Source organism: Spermophilus citellus, assembly GCF_964194105.1.
Source record: "Spermophilus citellus genome assembly, chromosome: 7".
Lineage (NCBI taxonomy): Eukaryota > Metazoa > Chordata > Mammalia > Rodentia > Sciuridae > Spermophilus > Spermophilus citellus.
This window is the reverse complement of record NC_138188.1, coordinates 109,946,101-109,973,507: the sequence shown is the minus strand read 5'-3', so window position 1 is coordinate 109,973,507 and position 27,407 is coordinate 109,946,101. Positions and strand designations below refer to the sequence as shown.

The 27,407-nt window shown below is 36.1% G+C and overlaps 1 protein-coding gene across 2 annotated transcripts in view; it reads left to right on the top strand.

Annotated features, from left to right (window-relative positions):
* The first annotated feature begins 2,645 nt into the window (after positions 1-2,645).
* LMLN (leishmanolysin like peptidase) overlaps positions 2,646-27,407 on the top strand; it is a 77,839-nt gene continuing 53,077 nt past the window's right edge. The window contains exons 1-7 of one of the 2 annotated variants that reach the window (XM_081302658.1): positions 2,646-2,905; positions 13,648-13,745; positions 14,566-14,596; positions 15,973-16,055; positions 16,556-16,673; positions 20,537-20,715; positions 25,069-25,174. In XM_081302658.1, coding sequence (XP_081158784.1) covers positions 2,711-2,905; positions 13,648-13,745; positions 14,566-14,596; positions 15,973-16,055; positions 16,556-16,673; positions 20,537-20,715; positions 25,069-25,174 — 810 coding nt within the window. In that variant the 5' untranslated portion in view covers positions 2,646-2,710. The remainder of the gene's footprint in view (positions 2,906-13,647; positions 13,746-14,565; positions 14,597-15,972; positions 16,056-16,555; positions 16,674-20,536; positions 20,716-25,068; positions 25,175-27,407) is intronic. The other variant, XM_081302657.1, reaches the window with a different exon arrangement.

Genomic DNA, 27,407 nt, shown 5'->3' with positions numbered 1-27,407 from the left:
ACCTTCGGCCATTGGTCAGCTTTTTGCCAGAGCTGTGCATTTAATGGACAACTAGAATTTGATTACTAGAACTCTGAGGAAATTGAACTTAGAAAGTATGGGTTCAAGAGCAAGAAAGGTATCTTGTGAACCAACTCCCAATTGTTTTCCAAAAAGCCAGGTAGATATGATCGGTATTTCAGTACTCAGGGATAGAGGCATATAAATAAAATGGCTTATATAAAATGAAGGAAACAAGGTGGTGGTGATGACACAAAGATCTTGAGGCATTTGAGCCATTCAAACTGGGTCATTTAGTGTGGCTAATAAACCTGTTGGGGCAGTCATTGGGAGTCTTTAAAGCTAGAAGCTGCCATGTTACAAAAGATCTTGTGTCCTAGAAAAGGGATAACTGAAAGGGGGAAAAAATCAGGCTTTGCAGTCTTAACTGGTTTTTGATAACCAGAATAGAGCAGATCCCCTAAATACTAGGAATGGAGGCTTAAAAGATAACAGGTTTTGGCTTTGGTGGCTGAATGGATAATGACATGTTTACAGAGCCAGGAGAGCAGAAGGTGGTTTTGTGGTGGTAGCAAAAGTTTGACAAAGTGGGCTGGGAGGTATGTGGCTCCATGCTAGTGTAAGCCCCTGGATTCAATCCCCAGGACCACCAAAAAAAGAATTTGAGGGGTTGGAGTTGTTGTCACTCAGGGATAGTGAACTTGCCTGGCATCTGTGCGGCACTGGGTTTGATTCTCAGCATCTCATAAATAAAGATCTGTCAACAATTAAAAGTATTTAAAAAAATTTTTTTTTAGAACCATGTAGGACACTAACTTGTGGCATCCAGGAAGGCAAATGGAGGTTTCCGGTCTGGTTAGGCACAGGGGAAAAGGAGCAGAGGTCTCCATAACTGTCTGGGAGCTGAAGACTGGTCTGAACAATACTAGGAGAGGGTTGAAGGTGGATAAATGGGCTTTTGAGAAATCCAGGAAAAGAACTGACAGCATCCTTAGGTAACCTGAGTATGCAGTGGCAAATGAGCTGCATGTGCAAATGTGTGTGTGTGTTTTTTAATATTTTTTACTTTTTAGTTGTACACAATGCCTTTATTTATATGTGGTGCTGGTAGAGCAAATACGTGTTCTTTATGAACACAATGCAACGATTGTGAAAGTGTATTGTCTTCCTGTACCCCTACTCAAGTTAAAAGGTACTTTGGCCAAATCTGCCACTGGAGGGATTGCATAGTTCACAAAAATGGGCTTTCATATGCAATCAAAAGCCTTTTATCCATCATGGTACAGGAAGCCTTAATATATTGTTTGTGCTTTTTTTTTGTTTGCTGCTGAGGATTGAACCCATGGCCTTGTGCATGTGAAGCAAGCACTCTGCCAACTGAATTGTTGTTTGTGCTTTCAGCAGTGGAAAAATCATGTTTTGAAAAATTTTGATTTAGTATACCAGTAAATAATGACAACCTGTAAAATGAGTCATTACCTGTAAAATGGTAATACAGCACGATCACACCCTTCTTTTGAGTACACCATCTCAACTAGCATTGTAAATTGAAGGTTTTATTTCTGACGACATTTCCTAGCAATTTACAATATTCAGTTTCTGTGGAGTAATATTTAAGCTGTTTTCAGTTCCTGATGTTTTGCTGGGGATTATTGGATTTAGCTTCACACATTCTACTGAAGTGCTTTACAACTGAGCTACAGCTCCACCCTTTCCAGTTTCTGCTTTTAGTTCTTTGCTTTCATGGACCACAGGAAGAGTTGTAACATTTTTCAGTTTTTTTTTAATCCATTTTTTTTAAAGAGAGAGTGGGGGGGGGGAGAATTTTTTTAGTTTTTCGCGGACACAACATCTTTGTTTGTATGTGGTGCTGAGGATCGAACCTGGGCCGCAAGCATGCCAGGCGAGCGCGCTACCGCTTGAGCCACATCCCCAGCCCCACATTTTTCAGTTTTTAAGGTAGTTTCCACAAATGGCCAGTATCCACCAATATCTTAATTCTTGGTTAGCCGGGTGCGGTGGCGCACACCTGTTATCCCAGCAGCTCGGGAGGCTGAGGCAAGAGGATCACCAGTTGAAAAGCAGCCTTAGCAATTTGGAGAAGCCCTGGGCAACGCAGGGAGACCCTGTCTCTAAATAAAATACAAAAAGCGCGGGAGGTGTGGCTCAGTGGTTAAGCGCCCCTGGGTTCAAACCCTGGTATTAAAAAAAGGTTTGGGGTTCAGTAAAACAGTAAAGAACATAACTGATTTTGTAGGAAATGACGTTACTTGATAAATGGGACTAAAATTCGTGACAAAAGTGTTCTTCACACACTTTTCACACAGGACTACATTATAAAATATTTTGCAGCTGTACGTATGTCCATTTGAGAACTGGCATCTAGTTACGGGCAAATCTTGTGAATTAAAAAGGAGCGAAAAACCTCCTTGGTAAGGACTCCTACGTACTACACCACCCGCCCACCACCGCTAGTCTTTCCGGTTTCCACGGCGCAGCCCACGTGAGCCGTTAAATACCATTTACTGGCTGGCTCTGCGCAATGAGACGCTATGGACACGACCTGCTATCGTCTTGTAGATGACACTAGCCAATCGAAAAACTGCTTTTCTTTCCTTTTCTCGGGCTGGTCCCTGGAGCGGCGAGGGGCGGGGGCTGGTCCCGGGCACCGAGGCGTCACGCACTCCATGGTAACGACGCTCTGCCGAAGATGGCGGCCGAGTGGGGTGGAGGAGTGTGTTACTCCGGGTCGGGCCCGGCTCCTAGTCGGTGGCGCTGGAGTGCTTCTTTGTGCGTCAGAGGAGTTTTACTACTGTTAGGCGGCCTGCCGGCAAGCACCACGTCTATTCCCATCTCCGTGGGCACCTCGCCGCCCTGCCGGCACCACGTCCCCTCTGACACGGAGGTAGGGCGAAGGAAGGACGGGAGCTGGCCGGGTGATAGTAAAGTGATGAGGGAGAGTCACAGTAGAGGGTAATGATTCCGAGGGGGTGTTTTGGAAGAGAAGGCGAAATTGGGACCGAGACTGAGCGCTTACAGGGCTGGGACTGTTATTAGCTTCCGACACCCTGCAAAGTGGCCGAGTTAGGCACTTAGCAGCATCACATTTTCGTGCTTAGGTGGTAATACCATAGCAGTGGTTTTCACACTGAGTGTGTATCTGAAGCACTTGTTAAAAAACGAAGATTGCTGCCCCGTCTCCCTTTCTGACTCAGTAGGTCTGACATGAGTTCTCAGAATGGCAATTTAGTTTCCAAATGGATGATACTGCTTGTCCAAGGTCCACACTTTGGGAACCAGTATCTAAAGATTTGGGGAGAAATTGGTAGGAGAGCCAGACAAAGGCATTGGAGAGATGTTAAGGGTTTTCTGAAAACAAAAATGAAGGTTTATTTTCAAGTTATTTCATTACTTTGCTTGCTTTAATCCTGTTCTCCCATCCTGCAAGTACCTGCCTGCCTTCTTCCCACCCAGTCGTGTTTTTTTTTTTTGTTGTTGTTGTTGTTTTGTTTTGATTTGGTTTGTTTTTTTTTTTTTTTTTTTTTTTTTTTTTTTTTTGCTTGTTTAAATCCTTTCAGCTTCAGTTCAAGTCTCCCTTCAGGCATTAAACCAAGTACTGTTCTGTGGTAATAGCTTATGTTTTCAGGCATGTCATGTTTTGTAGTTAAATTGTAACATTCCTTGAATAAGGTTTGTATGATATACTTGATTCCTTCACAGTACTTAGCTCAGACAGAGGTGGACCACAATCATCCCCCTCCCCCTCCCCTGCAGTACTGGGAATTTAATCCAAAAACACTCTACCACTGAGCTACATCCTTAGCCCTTTTTATTTTGAGGCAGGGTCTTGCTGAATTGCCTAGGCATTTCTCGAATTTGCCATCCTTCTGCTTCAGCCTCCAGAGTCACTGGGATTACAGGCATGCCCTACTTCTTTCAACTATTAGTAATCAGAATTGAGAAAAGGAGGAACAGTACTTAAGGCAGGGCTGCATGTTGTGATTGGCTTAGATTCACCTAGAATTTTTTTTCATCTTAACCCAGATAGCTAAGCTCACTCATTTTGGTGGCAGTTTCCAAAAATGTTAGGCCTACTGATTGTAACTGAGTTGAAGTTTTGCAGCTCTACTACATATTATAACTTTTATCATGACACTGCATTTTGGCTGAATTCATTTCTTTAAAAAATTCCACAGAGCCCTGCACTTACTCTTTGAATCTGGGTTAAAATGAGAGAAAGTAGTTCAAACAACCACAAAACCTTTTAGGTAGAAAGAACCTTGGTAGCTGTTTTCTTTTTCTGACCATTGGGAGTGTACAGATCTCCAACCTGGTTTTCATTTGTTTGTTTGTTTTTTGGGAGGAGGGAGGTTGTTTATTGGTGATGGTGGTGCTTGTTTGTGTCTGTGTGTGATGCATGATACTGGGGATCAAGCTCAGGGCCTCACTCATGCTAGACTGACATTCTACTACTGAGCCATAATCCCACACCCTCCAATTTGTATTTAAACATTTCCATCAATAGAGTAATTTTTTATTTCTAGAGGTAGCCCCTTTGTTTTTTGAGATGATCATTGTTAAAGTCCTTTTTATAGAGCTGAAAACTTCTTGATACTTCCCAATATTTCTATTCCTGCCTCTTGACTGAACAAGGTTAATAGTGATAGTGCTTCATATATTAAAAGCAGTCTATTAAGTTCTCAAGTGTCCTCATTTCTAATTAGTTTCCCTAGTTTTTCATAGAATATATAATAGCATGTTGTCCTCATCATTCTCCTTGCTTTAACCTGGACAAAAAGTTAAGGTGAGAACTATTCATCATAACTCATTGTATTCATGCTAGTGACTACACTTCTGTTACATCCTACAGGCATTCACTTACAACCTGTGTGTGTGTGTGTGTGTGTGTGTGTGTGTGTGTGTGTGTATCTGTGATGGTGGTGATAAAATACAGAACACTTTGACTTATTTAACCTGCTGTCAACCAAAACGTACACATTTTTACTTTTTATTATATATATTAAAACCAGAATAATATGGTAAACCGTGGGTCTAGTCACTACTTATCAACATTCTGCCATTCTTGCTTCATATACTTCCAGTTATTCCCAATCACCCCATTTGACTTAATGTTATTAAAAAAGGTTTTCTTTTCTTTTTTTTTCTTTTTGGTAAAATTTACATGTATTGCAGTGCCACATGCATTCATGTAAAATCCATAACCTATCACAATATAGAACTTTTCCGTCACTCCATAAAGTTCCCACCTGTCCTGTGCCAGTTATGTCTTTCCCACCACCATAGGCAACTACTGTTCTAATTTTTTTTTTTTTAAACAGCAGGTTTGTTTTTCCAGTTCTAGAACTTTGTTTATAAGGGTAGAATTTTATGATCTCTGTGTCTGGCTCCTGCTCACAACTATTTCTATGAGATTCATGTTTTTCTATGTGATAGTAATTGCATCCTTTTTATTGTTAAGTATTCCCCTGAATGCCCAATTCATAATCTGTTTTTGCTTGATCTTAATTATTTTCAGTTTTGGGGTATTGTAGAAAAAATACATCATTGTATAAGGGTTTTATTAGATATGTTTTTATTTCATTTTGTAAATACTTAGGAGTATATTTGCTAGGTCAGAAGGTAGGTGAATATTTAATCTTATAGAAAATTACCAAATCTGGGGCTGGGGTTGTGGCTCAGTGGTAGCATGATTGCCTAGCACGTATGAGGCACTGTGTTGCATCCTCAGCACCACATAAAAAAATAAATAAGTAAACAAATAAAAGGTATTGTGTCCATTAAAAAAATGTTAAAAAAAAAAAGAAAACTATCAAATCTTTCTCCAAGTTCTGTACCATTTTACATTTCCACCAGCAGTTTATTAAACGTTATGATTGCTGCATATCCTTACCAACAGAGGTTTCTTCCGAGAAGTTTTTGCTTACCCACCAGCTCATAAAGACATTCTCCTATTTTGTAGAAACTTTTGGGGCTATGATTCATTCTCAAATTGATTTTTATTTTTATTTTCTGTGGTACTAGGGATTGAACCCAGGGAGGGCCTAGTATATGCTAAGCAGGCATTCTACCACTGAGCTACATCTCTAGTCCTTTTTTATTTTTTTGGTACCGGGAATTGAACTCAGGGGTACTTGACCACTGAGCCATATCTCCAGCCCTATTTTGTATTTTTATTTATTTAGAGACAGGGTCTCACTAAAGTTGCTTAGCACCTCACCCTTGCTGAGACTGACTTTGAACTCATGATCCTCCTGCCTCAGCCTCCCCAGCTGCTGGGGTTATAGGCTGCACCACCATGCCTGGCTTCCAGTCCTTATTTATTTTGAGAGAGTGTCTGATTAAATTACTGAGGCTGGAAAATTTGCAGTCCTCCTGCCTCGAAGTCCCTGGAATTGCAGGCATGTGCCACTGTGCCCAACTGGGGTTTACTTTGTACAGTTTTTGTTATTTATTTGGTTTTTTTGTCTGTTTGTTTTTGGTAGCACTGACAGTTGATTCCAGGACCTTCTGCATGTTAAGGAAGCTCTCTCTCACTGAACTATACCCCCAGTCTTATTTATTCTTGCAAATAGCCCACGCTGGCCTTAAAATTGTGATCCTCCTGCCTCAGTCTTCCAAATAGCAGGGATTACAGTTGTACATACTGTGCCTGACTTATTATTTCCTCTTTGTACTTATTGTGTATTTACTTTGCTCACATTGCAAGGGGGAAATTTTAGGTCATTTTTTTTTTAGGTTCTTTTTTTAAAATTTTTTTAGTTGTAAATGGACACAATATCTACCTACCTACCTACCTTTCTTTCTTCCTTCCTCCCTCCCTCCCTCCCTCCCTCCCTCCCTCCCTCCCTTCCTTCCTCCCTCCCTTCCTTCCTTCCTTCCTTCCTTCCTTCCTTCCTTCCTTCCTGTGCTAAGGATCAAACCCAGTGCCTGTAAATGCAAGGCAAGTGCTCAATCACTGAGCTTCAACCCCAGCCCCGTTTTTTAGGTTCTTCAGGTCAATGTAAACATTCAAAGATAGAAATGCTGGGAGTGATAGATTGCTTACCTAGTGTGCACCAGGCCCTGGGTTCACACACAGACACACACATACCAAATAAAGAAATTTCTATGTACATCTTTAATTCCTTCCCACAGATTTTGACACTTTGTATTTTAATTATCATTTATTTAAATGTTTATTTCCTTTGGCAATTTCTTTTTTGATCATGAATTATTATAATTGTTTAAAATGTATAATTTATAAATATTCAGTTTTTATTGTTAATGGTTTCTAATTTAAGTGTATAATAGCCTCTGTAAGATATCGGTTATGAAATATGAGATTATTTTAGTCATAGCTTAAACTATGTTGTAGCCTTTTTTTTTTTTCCATGTATAAAGAATATATGTTGTGCTGGACATGGTGGCCCATGCCTGTAATCCTACCAATTCGGGAAGCTGATTTAAGAGGATCGAAAGTTCAAAGCCAGCCTCAGCAAGAGAGAGGCACTAAGCATCTCAGTGAGACCCTATCTCTAAATAAAATATAAAATAGGGCTGGAAATGTGGCTCAGTGGTAGAGTACCCCTGAGCTCAATCCTCAGTACCCATCCCCCAATTTTTTTTTAAAGGGTTGGAGCTGTGGCTCAGTGGTTGAATGCCCTTTAGCTAAATCCCTGGTACCAAAAAAAAGAATATATGTTGTATGGTTATTGAGTGGATTTCTATACATGTCAATAAGGTAAGGCAATAGTATACTTCATATTTCCTATATTCTTAAAATTTTAGTCTAATTGTTAAGATTTTAATCTTTAAGATTATAGATTTGTTTCTTTCTTTAGTTCTGTCAGTTTTGCTTCATAATTTTTGAATCTCCTTTAATTACTTGCATTCACATTTATAATTTTTTATGTCTTTTGATGTGGCCCTTTATCATTTTATCTGATATTAACTATACCCATTGCAGCTTGTTTATGATTAAAGTTGACTGATATATCTTTCCATCCTTTTGCATTTATTTTTGCATTTATTTGTGTATGTGTGTGCTTATGCATTTTAAGTAATATTTTTGTCTTTTTTTTTGTGTGTATGATACTAGGGATTAAACCCAGGGCATTCTATCCCTGAGTACTTCCCTAGTCCTTTTTCATTTTTTATTTTGACATAGTGTCTCGCTGAGTTTCCAAGGCTGGCCTCAAACTTGACATATTCTTGTCTCTTCTTCTTTTTCTTCTTCTTCTTCCTCTTCCTCTTCAGTACCAGCAATTGAACCTTGTGGCATTTAACTACTAAGCACATCCCCAGTCCTTTTAAATTTTTGTTTTGAGATAGGGTTTCATTAAGTTGCTTAGAGCCTCACTACTGGCTTTGAATTTGTGATTCTTCTACCTCAGTCTCCTGAGTCTCTTGGATTACAGGCCTGTGCCACCATGCCTAGCTTAATCCCTAATCTTTCTGATATTATTGTAACTATATATATATTATAAACATCATTTAAAAAAATTTTTAATATTCATTTTTTAGTTGTAACTGGACACAATTTATTTTATTTATTTATTTTTATGTTATTACAGATTTTTTATGTTGTTGTAACTACATGTAAGCCTCATGATTACAACTTTATATTTTTTCCTTTAAATATTTTTATACCTGTAAAGAATTGAAAATATAAGAAATATGTGTATAATTGCATTGAGGTTCCTAAGACCACTGCAGATTTGGTGATGTGCTCACTGGACTCAGCATAAAATCATGTTCACATTTAAGATTTATTTCAGTGAAAGAACGTAAAGCAAAATCAGCCAAGCATAAAGGATTATGATTCAAAGACTGGAGTAAACCAGCAAAGAGTTTTAAAGTCCTCTCCAAGTAGGTTCACATAGGCTATGCTTAATTCTTTCAGCAGTGAATTCTATCATTATGCACAAAGTGCTCACTACCAGTAAAGCTCATCTGAGCCTTGGGGTCCAGGGATTTTATTGGAGGTTGGTTATGTAGGGATGATTATGTAGAGATTATTATGTAGAGATTATTTTAGCCACCGAAATTTCAGACTCCTGGAAATGAGGAATTGTTCACCACTTTTGTGTACAAGCACTTTAATTAGAGAAAACCACCCTTATCATTTAAGGAAGTTTTAGATCAGCATAGAGAACTGCTTGCCATTCAAGTTCCGAGATGCTAGTGGAAGGTCAATTTTGCAAGCAGGCCTTTATAAAGAACAGTCTCATTTCTGCTATTAACTCTTCTGCTTAGTAGTCTTTTATGTCTCTTGTATATTTACCATTTCCAGTGGTCTTATTCCTTCCTCCAGAACCATGTTAACATCTACTATCATTTCCATTAACAAATACTGTGAAGAACTTCCTTTAATGTTTTCTGTAGTATATGTCTGCTGGTGATGAATTTTCTATTTGCATTTTTCTGAATTGTCTGAATTCCCCTTCACTTTTTTTTTTTTTTTTTTTTTTTTTAAATTTGGGGTCTTGCTATGTTGTGATGGTAGGCCTCAAATTTGCATTCCTTTTCCCTTTAATCTCCTGAGTAGCTAGGATTATAGGTATATCCCGAAATGACTAGCTTTCTTTTCGTTTTTGCTGTTTCATTGGCTATAGATTTATATGTTCAATCTGTCCTTTAGCCCTTTAACAATTGTTTCATTGTCTTCTCGTCTCCATTGTTCTTGACAATAAGTCAATACCATTTGTATTTCTCTTCCCCTCCTGTATAGAATGTGTTGTTTTTCTCTCATTGCTTTCAAAACTTTTTCTAACTTTCCAGTGCTGTAGTCTCTGAACACTTTGCTCTAAGTCTAACACAAGCCAGTAAAGCTCTGCCTTTTTTTGCCACTCCAAGAGACACAGAATGTGAAGTGCTTTCCGGCAAATCTCAGAGATATTATTTCTGTATTCCAGGGGTGGATTCTTCTAAGTTATGTTTGGTTTTTAGTTGTTTGTTTGGGTTTTGGTTATTTTTGTTTGTTTCAGTACTTTCAAATAGTATTTTTTAAAAATATTTTGTCCCTATTTTATAATGTGTTCTCTGCAGGGAGATGATGTTAAGCTACCATTCCATTTCTGGAAGCCAGAGGTTCTTAATGTCTACTTCTACAGATTACTGCAGTGCTTCATATCTCTGATTTTGTACTTTTCATGTTGTCTATTGCATTTAAATTTAGAGATATTAATTCCTGTTTTGTTCTTTCAAATCTTTTCTCAAATATCACCTCCCTGGAGCATCTCCTTATTATGTTTCTTTAACTTAAGTACCCTCCTTCTGTGATCTTTATTTATTTTATTATAATAATTATTGGATTTATTTGCCCTTCATTTCCTTTAGGTCAAGGATTGTACAGTTTATATTTGAATCCAAGTGCCTATAACAATGCTTTGCATATGAAAGCATTTAATATGTTTAAAAAATATTTTTAGTTGTAGATGGACCTAATACCTTTATTTTGCTTATTTTTATGTGATGCCAAGGATCAAACCCAGTGCCTCACATGTGCTAGGCAAGCACTCTAACACCGAACTACAGCTGCAGCTCATAAATATATGTTTCAATTAATTAATGTAGGCTGTAGCTGTAGCCCAGTAGTAGAGGACCTTTCTAGCATGCATAAAACCCTGGGTTCCATTCACAGCACCCAAAAATAAATAAATAAATTTGTTAGTTTTGGCTCTTTGTTTAATTTTTTGAGTCTTAAGTCATCTTTCATTTTTAATATATTATGGATGCAAAAGAATTTTTTTATTGTTGTTTGTGTTGTGGTACTAGGAATGGAAGCTATGGCCTCACACATGCTAGGAGTACTGTACTCCTGAGCTGTTGAGAGCCACAGCCGAAGGGGCCCCAGCAAACTTCCAGCTGCCAGCTGATTGGCTCTTCTGCCGTGATGCTCATTGGGCTGTTTCCCTGCCCTTTCAGACCAGGGAGCTGCTCATGGGGGGACTTTTTTTGGCTCCACCCAGGCGACCCAGCCAATGGGCCTCAAGAGCAGGAGGAGTGGAGTGGGGGTTGAGAGGCTTGTGGGAAGCCGGTGGTGGCAGTTGGGCTCTGAGGGAATTCCTCAAGAGCTGGTGTGGTGCGGCTGGCCGTGTGTGTGTGTGTGTGTGTGTGTGTGTGTATGTGTGTTCTAAAAATAAAGTTCGTTTCTGCTTGATAAGTGGCTCCTGAATTGTGCCCAGCCAGACTGTGGCACTGAGCTACATACCTAGCCCTTTTTAAAGAATTTTATTTCAAGATAGGTCTTGCCAAGTTGCCCAGGCTGGCTTGGAACTTGCAATCCTCCTACCTTAGCCTCTTTAGTAGCTGGGATTATAGGCATGCACCACCACATTCAGCTAAAAGAAATATTTTAATGATTTTATACTACTTTATCAATTTTTCACATTAATTTCATTAGTTTTATTGGTTTATAGTTTAACTCATTCTGAAGAAAGAATATTATGTTCCATTTTCTTTGTGTTTTTAGTTTTTGAAGGTTGACTGAATATGTTTGTGTTTTGGGCACTATGGATTGATTGTACAGTAGTTTAGAAAAGTATACAGTTAATTATAAAATCTAATGATGTTCTATGAAAGTGATACTGTTGAAGTTAAAGAAAGGTGAGATCATTTCTTTTTTTTAAATTTATTTTTTAGTTGTAGTTGGACACAATACCTTTATTGTACTTACTTATTTTTATGTGGTGCTGAGGATCGAACCCAGGGCCTTGATCATTCTAGGTTGAGCTCTACCACTTAGCCACAACCCCAGCCTGAAGGTGAGATCATTACTATCAGAGAGGATTTGAGGAATGTTTCAGGGATTTCATGCTACAATCTTCTTGCTGGAGGAGGAGGAAAGACCATTCCAAGGAGGGAAAAGCATAAGCAAGCATGAGAAACAGCAGTGCAAATGAGGAGGCAAGGAATCACAATTTGTGTTCAGAAACCAATTAGTTTAGTTTCTCCAGACATAAGTAGTGAAGAGAAAGGTGGAAGAAATAGTCTTAATGAAAATATAATAGTGAACATTTTTTGAGCATTTATTTTATGTCAGTCACATTTATGTGTATTATCTTATACTATTTACACACAAGAAATTTGATCACAGAAAAGTTGGGTAATTTGCCTAAGATCACAGAGTTAGTACATAGTGGAGCCAAGAATGAAGCCCCAGAAATTTAATTCTAGACTCTGGATCTTTAACCACTGGCTTCTAGAGAGCTTTGATATATCAATATAAGGATTTTAGCCTGTAGGTTTCTTAAAATCCAGTTGGAAATACCATATTCCTTTGCTGTGCTTAGACATTTCTGATGGCTTTTTACTAGCTATAAAACAGTCTGGGGCTGGGGCCATCCCTCAGTGCTGCACCACTTGCCTAGCATATGCAAGCCCCTGGGATCATCCCTAGCACTTAAGGAAAAAACAGTCTGTTATCTGGAGATGTTGGTTGGAATGGAATGAAAGGGAGAAGAGCCTGGAGGCAAGGTATCAGGCCAGTAGTGCAGGCAATAGGGATACCTATGAGTTTTTATATATTATTGGATCAAAGGTGTATAGTAGGGCTGTTTCCTATGAAACATAAAATTCCATTGTCTTTTGTATAAACCTTCATAAACAATATGTGATTGTTCATCCTTAGAGTTAAAAGAATGGAGTAGCATACAGCTTACTTTTAGTTTAACTAACACATTTTTTCCTATATTTTAAAAATTTCATTAAGTTTTTATTTATTTATTTATTCTTTGGTGCCAGGGATTGTACCCAGGGTTGCTTAACCACTGAACCACATCCCAAGCCCTTTTTTAAAAATTTCTGATTTTTTTTATTTTATGAGACAGGGTTTTGCTAATTTGCTTTATGTTTCACTACGTTTCTGAGGCTGGCCTTGAATTTGCAATCCTCCTGCCTCAGCCTCCTGAGTCACTGGGATCACAGGCATTTACCACTATGTCTGGCTAAGAGTTGCATCAAGTTTTGATACTGCTGAGACCTTTCTTCTCTTTTATTCCTCCCTTTAAGAAATTATGAAATGAGAAAAAATTCCAAGTGAAACACTTGGAAGTTTTTATCCTCTTTTTAGAGTAATTTAAGATACTTTTAGTGTCTTCCTATCATTTTCTGAACACACAAAATTCCAGTAAGAAATATAGTAGGAAACTAGATAAGCAGCAGAGAAACCCAGACCTTTTTGGCAGCTGGCATTACCATAACAATTTATTCATGTGATGCAAGTTCATAGTATTCTTCCAGATGATAGAAGTTGCTTGGGAGATATTTGAGGTTATGAATGCCGAAATCATGGAGTATGAGCTAAGGGACTTTTTTACTAAGTACAAATTTGAAGTTTGGTTATTGATTTTTAAGTTTGGATCTCAGCTAATAAAATGGGTATATTTTATTATATATAAATTCTACCTCAATAAAGAAAAATATGTGGGGCTGGGGATGTGGCTCAAGCGGTAGCGCACTCGACTGGCATGCGTGCGGCCCGGGTTCGATCCTCAGCACCACATACAAACAATGATGTTGTGTCCACCGAAAACTAAAAAATAAATATTAAAATTCTCTCTCTCTCTCTCTCTAAAAAAGAAAAAAGAAAAAGAAAAATATGTACATCTTCTAAAAATTGTTTTTCAAAACTATTTCTTTTTCTAGGTCATAAATAAGGTTCATCTTAAGACAAATCATGTTGTAAAGAGAGATGTTGATGAACACTTAAGAATTAAGACCATCTATGATAAAAGTATTGAAGAGTAAGTACACTAGCATTTTGTCATCTTTTTATTGTTAATCTAAACATTAAAGATATTTTCTTCTGTTGCCTGAAGTAATAAAGTCCATAGCTCAAACTTTAAAAAACACTAGTGTAGTTTTAAGATGGAATTAAGCAGGGGCTGGGGTTGTGGTTCAGTAGTAGAGCATTTGCCTAGGATGTGTGAAGCACTGGGTTCAGCACCACATAAAAATAAATAAATAAAATAAAGGTGTTTAATCCATCTACAACTATATATATATATATATATATATATATATATATATATATGTGTGTATTTATAAAAGATGGAATTAAGCAGAAGATGTTTTTAGCTGAAAAGCCAAAGACCATAGGAAATGATTAAATACCTTAATCAGAACAAATATGAATCATCCTGGATGTTATCAATAATAGATCTGGAAGGCTTTTGCCAATAAGTAATTGGAGAAAATACTAACATAAACTATAATAAGAAAGTTTGCCAAATTATTAAACAAACAGATTTTATGTAGTCTAAGAGGTATCAGAAAACAGATGAATTATGAGTCTATAGTAGTTTATGAAGAACTATTAGAAGTAGTTTGTCTTTCCCTATCCTTAACATTCTCAGATGAATGAGATAATATGTGATCATACTTAGCCCTGTGGTTTGGCACAGAATGATCCTCAAATACTCACTGTGGTAAATGGGAGATTTTTGGAGACAGATACTGTTTCCACACAGCATTCCTTGGGGCTCTTGACAGATGGAATCTGAACAAATGAGAGTGCTTTGCCTCAAGAGTGGGAGTTCTTATGTTTTATGTCATTATTTTCAGGTTGCTCCCTGAGAAAAGATACCTTGTAAAGGTATGTAATAAATACTTATGAATTAGGACATTTAAAATTATGTGTGTGTGTGTGTGTGTGTGTGTGTGTGTGTGTGTGTGTATATTTTTTTTATTGATTGTTCAAAATATATATATATATATTTTCCCCCCCAGTCCTGGGAATTGAACTAAGGGGCAAGCTACAACTGAACTATACCCTACCCCTTTTTATTTATTTTTTCGAGACAAGGTACTACCAAATTGCTGCTGACTTCCAATTTGCAGTCCTCCTGCCCCACTCTCCCATAAAATATATAAATTCTACTTTAATCAAGAAAAATAAAGGTCTGGGGTTGTGGCTCAGGTAGAGCGCTTGCCTAGCATGCGTAAGGAACTGGTTTCAATCCTCAGTACCACATAAAAATTAAAATAAAGATATGTGTCCACCTAAAACTAAAAAATAAATATTTTTTAAAAACCCAGGACTTTTAAGAATGATTAAATAAAAGATGTTGGTAGTGAATATATTTATCATTTTACCAAGTAGTTTTTGTTACACCCTCAATGAGATTTTGTCAGTATTTGGCATGAAATTAGTTGCCTTATTTTATAATTGATATTAAATCAGTCTTCTCTTTTTGTACTTCTTGCTCAAGTTTTTGGGAACGAGGCATGCTGGGGTAGGGTGATAAACAACAACTTTTCAAAAACGTTGAATACACCTTTCTCTTTGTGGGAATGTTCATTCTTTTTTTTTTTATATTTAGTTTTTGGTGGACACAACATCTTTATTTTATTTTTATGTGGTGCTGAGGATCGAACCCAGCGCCCTGCACATGCCAGGCAAGCGTGCTACTGTTTGAGCCACATTCTCAGCCCCTGGGAATGTTCATTCTTCTGAAGATTAATTGACCTAATAGTGTGATATGCCAAAGTTGTTTATAAAGATGCAGACTTCATCAGATTTTTAACTGATGTGAAAGTCACACACACATACACACATTAAACCAATTCACTATAGGATAGAGAAATTGGTGACTTTAAACTGAAGATTTTTTTTTTAACATAATCTGCCCCTGAGAGAGTCTAAATCAGTCTTAAACTTGAAGTTATCTGGATTAATAATTAAGATTTATATTTTCTAATTTTTTATTTAAATGGAAGTAGGGAAAGAAGTTTCTGCCTATTTCTCTTTTCCCAAATTCAACTAGAGAACAAGGAAATTTCTTTCCAACTAGGTTCACTCTTTGCTTACGCACTGCCACACAACCTTGGACTAGTATCTGTATTCCAGAATTGTAAGGTTTTTCTTTCTTGTCCTTTCAGTCATTAATATACTGTGCTTACTTATTTAACTATAATTTATCCCTTGACTATAATTCTGATTGTTTTTTTTTCCTTCTACCTATTTTTTAGAACAAACTTTTCCCGCAAGCTATTTCTTATTTAGAGAAGACTTTTCAGGTTCGTAGACCTGCTGGCACTATCTTACTTAGCAGGTAGGTAACATTAAACACTGGTTGTTTTCTTCATTCATTTAGTACTCTGCACTCCTCATTCTACCAGCATGGCAATGTATAAGATTTATACTAGAATATTTTATTATATTGTTCTTATAGACCAAACTGCAACATATATAAAAAGAATGAAAAAGCACCTGCTGGATAATTATTCTTTCCCTAATTTTCCATAATGAGGTAGTCTACAGAATCTTCTCTGTTCCACAAACCCCCTTCATCTCTCCTTCACATGGCCACAGTATTGACTTCATAAAAGTATTTAGGTACTTGAAAACCCAGATCAGGGGGATTCCCCACAGAACTAGAATTCCTTCTTAGCCTATTTTTGTAACTTAAACAGTAACCTAATAAGGTTCCTAGTGAAGTAACATAGCACTTACTAGTTTATTGCATTGTTTTTAACTGTTGTGAACTATTCTTTCTTACTTTTATTTTTTATTTTTTTTGTATTTAAACTTTCATATACAAATGTACCAAAGACAATGTGCAACAAACCAATACCTGCGGAAAGAAAATGATCCTCATAGATACTGTACTGGTGAATGTGCACCACATACAAAGTGTGGACCAGTTATTGTGCCTGAGGAACATCTCCAGGTAATTCACCCTGCTTTTAGCAATGTTTTTTACTCTGTAGTCTAACCATGGGAGCACATTTGAATCTTTTCAGTGGGAAATTTTTATAGATTCAAATATAGAGCTTTAGTAAGTTTATTTTTCTACCAAAAGTATAATAGTTAGATATGCTGATTCTGTTTTTCCATTGCTTTTCAAGTGCATTTAATGACATTTACTTTCATTTGTTTTCTTCCCCATTTGTCTCTGAAGTGCTGAATTAGTTTAGCTTAGAACTTTATCCTTATTTTCCAGAACACCTTTGAGCACTTATATACTTACCTCAGGTTTTTTTTTTTTTTTTTTTTTTTTATTGAACATTGAACCCAAGGGTGCTCAACCACTAGCCAGTTGCTTATTGCCTTGCTAAGTTGCTGAGGCTGGCTTTGAATTCACAATCCTCCTGCCTCGGCCTCGTGAGCCACTGGGATTACACGTGTGCGCCACCGTGTCTGGCTTATCTCAGTTTTTTTAAAAGGGCAATTTGATATCCCTTAAGATATGCTTCAACCCAACTTACACATTTATTCCAAAAGTACTAATAACTATGTGGGCACAATGGCACATACCTGTAGTCCCAGCTGAGGCAGGAGGATTGCTTGAGATTATGAATTTGAGACCAGCTGGAGCAACACAGTGAGACACTGTCTCAGGAAAAAAAAAAAAAAAAGTATTAACTATCTTCTGTGTGTTCAAGGGTGTTCTTTGTAAAACTATAAGTATACATATGTAAGTTATTAAATTATGTTATAACCATATAATGGAATACTATGCAGTTGTTTTAGAACAAAGTAGATCTCTATGTACTAACTTGAAAAGATATTTAAGCTCTTAAATGAAAAAAAATTTATCAATGTGTTTTATTGAAAAGTACAGATATACATAAGTTAAAAATTAGGAAATAGTCTAGAGGAATGTGTATGTTAAAAAATCTGTACAAAAATCAAAATGTTAGTGGTTTCCTTTAAGAACTAATGGTAACTACTCAGCTTTAGTAACAAAAACTACATGGTACAGCATAAAAACAGACATGAAGACCAGTAGAAGAGAACAGAAGACACACAGACAACCCTCATAGAAGCAGCCACAGTCATCTCATCTTTGACAAAGATGCCAAAAATATAAGGTAGAGAAAAGATAGCCTTTTTAAACAAATTGTGCCAGGAGAACTGAGTAGCCATTTATAGAATGAAATTAGACCCCTATCTCTTACCCTGCTCAAAATGGATGAAAGACCTAGGAATTAGACCAGATAACTTAGAAAAACAGGGTCAACACTCTATCAAATAGGCACAAGCACTGATTTTCTTAATAAGATTTCTGAAGCACAAGAATTAAAACAAAAAGGCCGGGTGCAGAGGCACATGCCTGTGTAGTCCCAGCGGCTTGGTTGGCTGAGACAGGAGAATTGCAAGTTCAAAGGCAGCCTCAGCAACAGGCAAGGCACTAAGCAACTCAGTGAGACCCTGTCTCTAAATAAAAAAATACAAAATAGACCTGGACATGTGGCTCAGTAGTCAAATGCCCCTGAGTTCAATCCCTGGTATAAAAAAATACCAAAAGAATTAAAACAAAGAATAAGTGGAATGGAATCAAATTTAAAAGTTTCTGCACATCAAAGGAAACAATTAAGAGCCTACAGAATGGGAGTTTGCTAGTTACTCTCTGAACAGAGGATATCCCAGAGTATATGAAGAATTCAAAAAACTTAAAATACCAAGAGCACAAATAACTTAGTCAATAAGTGGGCAAAAGAACAAAACAGACATTCTCAAAAGAAGTAAGCCAGGGACTGGGGTTGTGGCTCAGTGGTAGAGCGCTTGCCTGGCATGTGTGAGGCCCTGGGTTCGATCCTTAGCACCACATATAAATAAAGAAATAAAGTAAAAAATCCACTGGCAACTAAAAGAATATATATTAAAAAAAAAGAAGTAAACCAAATGGCCAAAATATATGAAAAATGTTCGACATTTTTAGCATTCAGGGAAATAAAAATCAAAACTACACTGAAATTTCATCCCATCCCAATTAGAATGGCAACCCTCAAGAATGTAAATAACAAAAAACACTGGAGAGGATGTGGGGAGAAAGGAACACATAAATTGTTGGTGAGACCGTAAATTAATATGACCATTGTGGAAATCAGTAGAGCAATTCCTCAGGAGACTAGGTAAGGAACCAATATATGACCCAGCTATTCCATTCCTCAAGACTTATCCAAAAGAACTGGAATCAGCATACCATAACAATACATAATGTGTATAGCAGTGCAATTCACAAGAGCCTAGTTAGGGAACTAGCATAGATGTCATCAACAGATGAACAGTTAAAGAAAATGTATCTATTCACAATGGAGTTCTATTCAGCCATAAAAAAGAATAAAATTGTGTCGTTTGGTGATAAATCAATAGATCTGGAGAATATCACACTAAATAAATTTGTATAAGCCAGACTCAGAAAGCCAAGAGTCACATGTTTTATAAGCTGAAGCTACAGAGAAATAAAGGGAATCTCGTGAAAATAGAAGGGATATCAGTAGTGTAGAGATAGGGGATCTGAGAGGAGGGGAAAAGAGGAAGAACTGGTGAATAAAATTGATCAAATTAGGCTATATGCATGTATGAATATGTCACAGTAAATCCCATTTTATGTATAATTGTAATACACCAATGAAAAAAGTATGTGTATGTATTTATATTGTAAATAAATAGAAGGAAGACCATATATTTAAGATTAGATTCCTTTGGAATTTTTTCTTAAGGTATTTGAAGCTAAGTAAAGGCACCTGTACAATTGTACAGGTTGGCACCTACAATTTGCTTACTCAGTTTTACTTAACTGTTTCAAATTTCTTGAGTGCACAAGGAGCTTTAGGAACATGTTTAAAATTTTAAACAGATTGTTGATTGTATCCCTATCTCTTTTGCCAAGGCACTTCCTAGATATTTTAAGACTAATTTCATTATTTTTTTTTTCTAAGAGTTTGTTCATTGCTTTTAATTTTCTTGGTTCTTCCAAGTTCTATTTCCTACTTCTTGAAAGTTCTGATTTTTTAAAATTAAGTAGATAATCATGAGAAAGAAGCTTAAAATTGTAAACTTTTTGAACTACCAGCTACTAATAGGTTAAAATAATTGAATTTTAAAATTATAAAGATATGTTATAGAAGCAAGAGTAAATAACATATACTTTCTATTAAGTGAAATGGGAGTGTCTGGGTCTTTTGTTTTTGTTTTTTCTTTTTTCTGCAAGCATAGCTTAACCTAAAAAAATTACTGATTTCTTTCTAATTGTAATTTGAAGAGTCAAAGTAAGATTTGCCTAGAAAATACTAGAAACAAGTCTCTTACTACTGAGAGAGGTGAAAAAAGAAAACTAGAAACAAGGGTAATAATCATGGATGACTTTAATTTTTTCTTTTTATGGTTTTATATTATCAAATTTTTTAAATAAGATACATGGATTTCTTTATAATAGGAAATATATTTCCATTAACTAAAAAGTTTTTTATTAATTAATTTTGAAATAACTATAGCCGCGAAGAAAGTTGTAAAAATTATGTATAGGACATTGTTCAGTGGTAGAGCATTTAGCATGTTGAGACTCTTAAGTTCAATTCCAATCACCCCCTCCCCCCCCCAAAAAAAAAAGTATATGGAAGTTTCATCACTAAGTTTTAGGGTTTTGAAACCTTTTTAATTTCTATCTTTTCTGCATACTAGTTTTTTGGCCTTTATAAAATAAATCATACCATATTTAGATATATACTGGATTCACTCTTAAGTTTGTCTCTTTAGCTAACCACGTCTCTGGTCTGATTTTTCTGTTCATCCCTACTGGTGCAGCAATGTAGGGTTTGCCGAGGGGGTAAGTGGCCCTGTGGAGCAGTGGGTATGCTGGATCAAGAGGGTGTCCGAGATGCAGACTTTGTCCTTTATGTTGGTGCTCTGGCCACTGAGAGATGCCGCCATGAAAACATCATCTCTTATGCAGCCTATTGTCAGCAGGAAGCAAAAATGGACAGGTAAAGGTTTCTTTGAGATTTATTTTATAAGATCTAATCAGGGAACTCTTAAACCATATTTTTATTGTTACCATTACAGGAATTTTACATTTGACAATTGCCTCTAGTAGTAAGAAATAACATGCTGCCTGGGTTTAAAGGGTACCCCCTCTTCCTCTGTGGTAGGACTGTTATTCATATTGGTAATAGAAGTTTTCTGGTCAGAATGAAGAAGAGTGAAAAACTCATTTGACTTTTTCTTCTCCACTCCTCTTTCATTCTGATCCTATCTTTTTTACCCATAAACTCCAAAGAAAAAGTGTACTTACTGTCAGGAGAATTTTCTTTCCAGGTGAATACTTCTGTGAAGAAAAAATTCAGATGTTAATTGAGAATAATTTAATTGTTGTATCATTTGTTACATATGCTGCACTTAGCTAAATATTCACTTAACAATTCAGAAACTTCTTTGTTTTTCACAAATGATTTAAAAAAAATTTTCATGGTGAAGCAGCCTAGCCTTGAAATGAAAAGTTAGTATATATACAGAAGATTGCCTGTCATACACCAAGCAAATCAGTTAAAAAAAAAAAAAAGCAGTAGAAACTGGACTGGAGTTGTGGCTCAGTGGTAGAGCTTTTGCCTAGCATGCATGAGCCACTGGGTTTGATCCTTAGCACCACATTTAAAAAAAAAAAAAAAAAAACTAGATAAACAAAATAAAGGTATTGTGTCCATCTACAACTAAAAACATCAAAAAAAAAAAACAGTAGAAACTGATGCATGTCTCAGAATTGACTATATAGACATTCTCAAATTTAAGAGAGGGTAATGTGTCTAATTCATGTGTATGTAAGGACCATTGCTGCGGTGCAAAACATCCATTTATTGACTCCAACATAAAGAACCATTTTTTTTCTATTGGTGTAATTTACTTGAAGAAAAATTTAAAAACTTAGTTGAATCATGTAGACAATACAAAGAAAATGCTGGTATATGCTTCAGAATTGTAGTGTCAATCTTTTTGATTTTTTTTTTTTTGGTACTGGGGATTAAACCCAGAGGCATTTTACCACTTATCCCCTGTTAATTTTCTATTTTGAGACAGGGTCTTGCTAAATTGCTTAGGGCCTTGCTAAATTGCCCAGTCTGGTTTTGAACTTGCCATCCTCTTGTCTCAGTCTCCAAAGTTATTGAGATTATACATGTGTGCCACTGTGCCCAGTTTGTATTGTCAATCTTAAAGGTACTTAAGGAAGTAAAAGTAAATGCATTATGAAAAGCAGTCTCTTAGTGTGATAAGATGTAATTGTTGACTGGTGAAATCAACTCAAGTCTTTAGACTGAATGTTGAGAAAGCTAAGTATCAACTATTGAGTATGTTGCTGTAGAAGAAAGTACTGTTTTTGCAGATTATGTATATGCTAGTATTCTTTTTTCCTTGAGGAGATGCCTTTAAATTTATAACTTATAACTATGAATGATGTCTTAATAGCAATGAAATTTGCTAGTTAAAGTATTAAATGAATAAGTTACTTGATAAAATGAGATATTTAAGAAAAGTGGATATCTTTGAGAAGTATACTTTCCCAAAAGGAGTGCTGCAAAATCATATTTTTATTTTAACTTTAACTAAGCTATACATATCAAATGCACACAAAAATCTTATTTTGAACTTATTAGAAAGGGTTAAAATAAGATTGCAAAGGAGAGTACCTAATACGAGTCCATATTTGTTTAATAAAAATCTACGCATGTATTTGAATGTGCTAAGGAAAAAGTCAGAAATAGGATTACTAGTCATCCCAGTTTGTCTAGGACTGCCCTGGTAGTATCATTTGTTAACACTGAAAGTCTCACATTCCAGGAACCCCTCAGTCCTGGGCAAACCAGGATGACTAGTTACGATAAAATGGATGCACATAATATTGTTGATGGAATTTAGTAAGTGTAGGGTATAAAACAGGTAATATTCACTTTTTTCTTTGTACATTCCAATATTATTTTGCATTATAATGTATACCTTTTGACAATGAGTTTTTATTTCTTTTCTAAAAGACCCATTAAAATGAACCTTATGTATTAGAATAAGAAAGACATCCCTGGAGAAGTGAGAAGAAAGATGAAATCCTGGATTGAGTCTAAATTAGTTAATCTCAGTTCAGCATCTCATAATGTGGAAAGTACCAAAAGTGTCTAGTTGTCTTCTGGTGAGAGAACCCAGCATAGGAATCACACAAAGGAGAATCCCCTTAAGTGAGAGGTGTGTTTCATTGTCATTGTTATGTTTATTTATAGCTATATTTATTTACAGCACCTTAATGTTTGGTTTGTTTGGTATGAATGAGTAGCTAAAAGAATAAATGTTCTTTGTACCATGACTATGAAACTACTCACATCTAGGGAAAGATTTTGTTTTTTTTCTGAGAATAGTATTGATGTTTATAGAATGAGCAGTACAGTGTCTCCAGTATTTCTTTTTTGAATCTTTTTGAAGGAATCTTCCTTCAAAACTGGTGTATTTCATGAATTCATTCCATTATTATTTGAATGTCTAATATATTGCCAGCAGATGAGGTGAACAAAATACACATGTGCACCCACCTCATGGAATTTACAGATTTCAGAAGAAGACAGGTATTGGTTTAAATTTTAATTGTAGATATGTGATTTAAAGTATTATACTTCATAGAAAAATACTTTGTACAGGATGTTGTAAAAGGGAGTAAAAGGAGAAGATACATTTCATTCAGTTGAGCAAGGAAAGCCTCTTTGAATAAGTGAAATTTTAGCTTTGACCTGAACATTGAAAGGCTTTATCCAAGTAAAGAGGTTGGAGAAAAAAACTTATGTTAGGAAAAAGCATGTATACATTTTGCTGTCAGAGGTCACTTCAGTGGACACTGTGTTAGAAGAGGCAGACAGAACTATTATTTATTTTAAGTGCTGTGAGAGGTCCGTGAAGTAGCCACATGTGATGACTCATGCCTGTAATCCCAGTGACTTGGGAGGCTGAGGCAGGAGAATTGCAAGCTTGAGGCCAGTCTCAGCAACTTAGTGAGACCCTGTCTTAAAAAAATAAACAGGGCTGAGGATGTGGCTCAGTGGTAGAGCATCCCTAGGTGCAATCCTAGAGTGCAAAAAGAAAAAAAAAAAAAAAAAAAAAAAAAAAGGAAGTCCCTGAAGGCTTTTAAGCCTATCAATGACATATTTTATATTTTAGAAGTCACCGTGCAATGTTTTGGTAAGTAATTTATCTTCATACTTTTTCTAAGTCTGTTGCTATCAAGTATAAAGAAATGTACTGCATTTTTATTTAAATAAAGTGTATCTTCTTTATAAATAAGGAAATATAATTGGTGAGGTTTGTAGTTTTTCTGTGGTAAATGTTAAGAAAAAAAATGTAGAAGAATCTTCATGTTCTTTAGCATTGTCTGTTTACCACAGCTTTTGAAAGACAAGTAGGTACATGGTAGAAGTGATTTAATCACCCTGGGTCCTAGTGTGGTCCTGAATTCTCCAGTTCTAGGCACACAGAGAGATGTAGAATTCTGTAGATTCTACAGTGTGTACAACTTGAAAGAAGATGATGGGAAGGTAAAAGTATGTATGTAATGTAGGCATTTTGGCAGCAGAAGAAAAGGAAAGATGGAAATTAAGAAAGGTTGAGCAATTTTCAGCAACCTGAATGGTTTATTGCCCCATTATATATCTGTTTTCCCTGTCTACTTAGTTGTTTCTATGCCTGAAAATACAGGGAAATGCTAAAAATCAAATACAGGTTTTACAATAAAATAGTACTAGAATGTACATTTTTTAGTTTATTCCTTTTTTGGTATTACATATTTTAATTTACACTGATATATAATTAATTGGCCATATATCCTTTTATGGAAATAGATTTTCCTTTGTCATGCCATAGGAAAGCAAAGGGTACATGTCTTGAGAGTAAAAGATAGTGAAAGTTAGCCACAAAATTACATTGAAGGGCTGGGGTTGTAGCTCAGTGTCAGAGCACTTACTTATACATGTGAGGCACTGGGTTTGATCCACAACACCATAAAAAATAAATAAATAAAATAAATATATTGTGTCCATCTAGGGGCTGGGGATATAGCTCAGTTGGTAGAGTACTTGTATCGCTTGCACAAGGCCCTAGGTTCAATCCCCAGCATCAAAAAAAAAAAAAAAAAAAAAAAGATATTGTATCTATCTATAACTAAATTTTTTTTAAAGATTTCAAAAAATTACATTGAATATTAAATAAAGGTTTTTCTGTTCTTGAGCAGTTTTTCATAGAGAATCATAGATGAGTAAATATAGTAATAAATATTGTTCTGGAATATAATAAAAATTCGATGTCTATTTTAACAGGCCAATAGCAGGATATGCTAACCTGTGTCCAAATATGATCTCTACCCAGCCTCAGGAGTTTATTGGGATGCTGTCCACAGTGAAACATGAGATTATTCATGCCCTGGTAAAGCTGTTACCTACTCTTCTTTCCTTCATGCTTTAATTTTATGTTTATTGTGTTCTTATTTTGTTGCATATTTTAAAATTTAAGATTATGTGAATTCTTACATTTTTGTTCAGTAAAACCTGATTAATTAGTTCTCTGCTAATAAAGTATTTTTAATGATAGGATAATGAGTAGGTTGAATTTTTCTATCTAATGTAATTAGATATTTGATCTATTCAGTAAATAGGACTTGGGGAGAATGATTAAGCTTCTTCTGAAAAGAATTTAGTAACTTAGAAAAATTACTTTCCTCTAGAATATTTGATATGCTGATACAGCTCTTAGGAAAGCTAATTTGTAAAAGCCCTCTTGGTCTAACATGGGTTTTTTTTCCTCTTTTTTATTTTGTGTATGTATGCATGTGTCTGATACTAAGAATTGAACCCAGGGGTGCTCTATCAATGAGCTATATCCCCAGCCCTTTCTGTTTTTTTGTTTTGAGACAGGTTATTATTACCGTGTTGCTGAGGCTGACCTCAAACTTGTGATCTTCTTTTCTCAGCCTCCTGAGTTGCTGGGATTACAGGTGTATGCCATCACTCTGGGCCATTTGGGCTTTCTAAATATATATGTACTAACTGATTCAGAATTTCTGTATTCCTTTTCCCCAATTTGTCCAAAATATTAAATTTTACCATATGCCTATGGGATTTAAAGAAATTGCCTAAAACCCTAGGAAAAGTTCTCTGATACTATTTAAATATGTTTAGGAAATGGAGGGGAACAAAATACACTTGTTAAGAGAGAAAGGGTCACACAGACATACGTATGAATTTTCTTAGCTGTATGATTAAAAATTTGGGGGGTTTGGTGCAAATTGGTTAGCCTTTGGTAGCCTCAGTTTCATTTATAAAATGAGGAAAATAATAGTACATACTACAATGAATTTTATTTCTTGAAGGTTAAACAAGACAGTACGTATAACTGGTGTAGCACCATGCTATATGTAGTAAGCTATAATAAAATTAGTGACTATTATTTTTCTTATTTAGTGAGCTATCATGTATGACCTTGAAATATAAGTTTGTCTTTCAATTATCAAACATACTGATTGACAAAGTGAAACTCTAATGTAACTAGATAATAGTCATGTTCTTCACATAAGGAGATACTAAAATGAAATGTTTGTTTGGGCATGGTGGCACATACCTGTAATCTCAACTACTTGGGAAGCTGAGGCAGGGAGATCACAAGTTCAAGGCCAGCCTGGGCTACTTAGTGAGACCCTGTCACAAAAAAAAAAAAAGTCTGGGTATGTAGCTCAGTGGAAAAGCACGGCTAGTTTCAGTCCCCAGTACCAAAAAGAAAAAAATAAAAAAGGGCTGAAGTGTAGTTCAAAAAGGTATATCCTTTGTCTATCATATGCGAGGCCCTAGGTTTGATCCTTAGACCAAAAAAAAAAAAAAAAAAAAAAGAATGGAGCAAGAGGGGGAAGAGGAGGAAGAAGAAACATGTAGAGATAAAAGAATAACCTGGACTCCATTACTCATTCTGGCAAACTTTGAATGACACAGAATCCACAATTATATCAGCAAAGAAGGTTGCCAAAGAAGTTAAGTAGGTGATCACTTACAATTGATAGCTACTAGGTTATGAACTAGATTATATTTTCTATTTATAAAACATGAAAGTAGTTTTGTTTTAGTTATTAGATCAGGAAAGAAAGCAAGAAAAAGAATCTCACTAATGAAATAGAAGATACCAAATGGCATTAATTTTTCCCCTTTTCTCACCTTATTGTTGGAAGAGGGGATGGGAATTTGAATATTTTATATTAGGTATTGATTATCTCATTAAGATTGAAGACTTTTTGTTGTTGGATATTGCTTGTGATATTGGGGAATTGAACCTAGGGGTGCTCTATCTCAGCATTCTGCCCAGGCTTTTTTGTGTGTGTGTGGTGCTGGAAATTGAACCTAGGGCCTTGTGCATATGAGGCAGGCAATCTACCAACAGAACTATATCCCCAGCCCCACCCCACCCCCTTTTTTTTTTTTGAGTCAGGGTCTGGCTAGGTTGCCCAGGCTGGCCTTAGCCTTCTAAGACCCTGGGATTAGAGGCATGTGCCATGACTCCTGGCTAGTTTAAGACTCTTTTTTCCCCCCTTTTGGTACCAGGGATTGAACCCAGGACGCTTAATCCCTGAGCCACATCCTCAGCCATTTTTATGTTTTATTTTGAGACAGGGTCT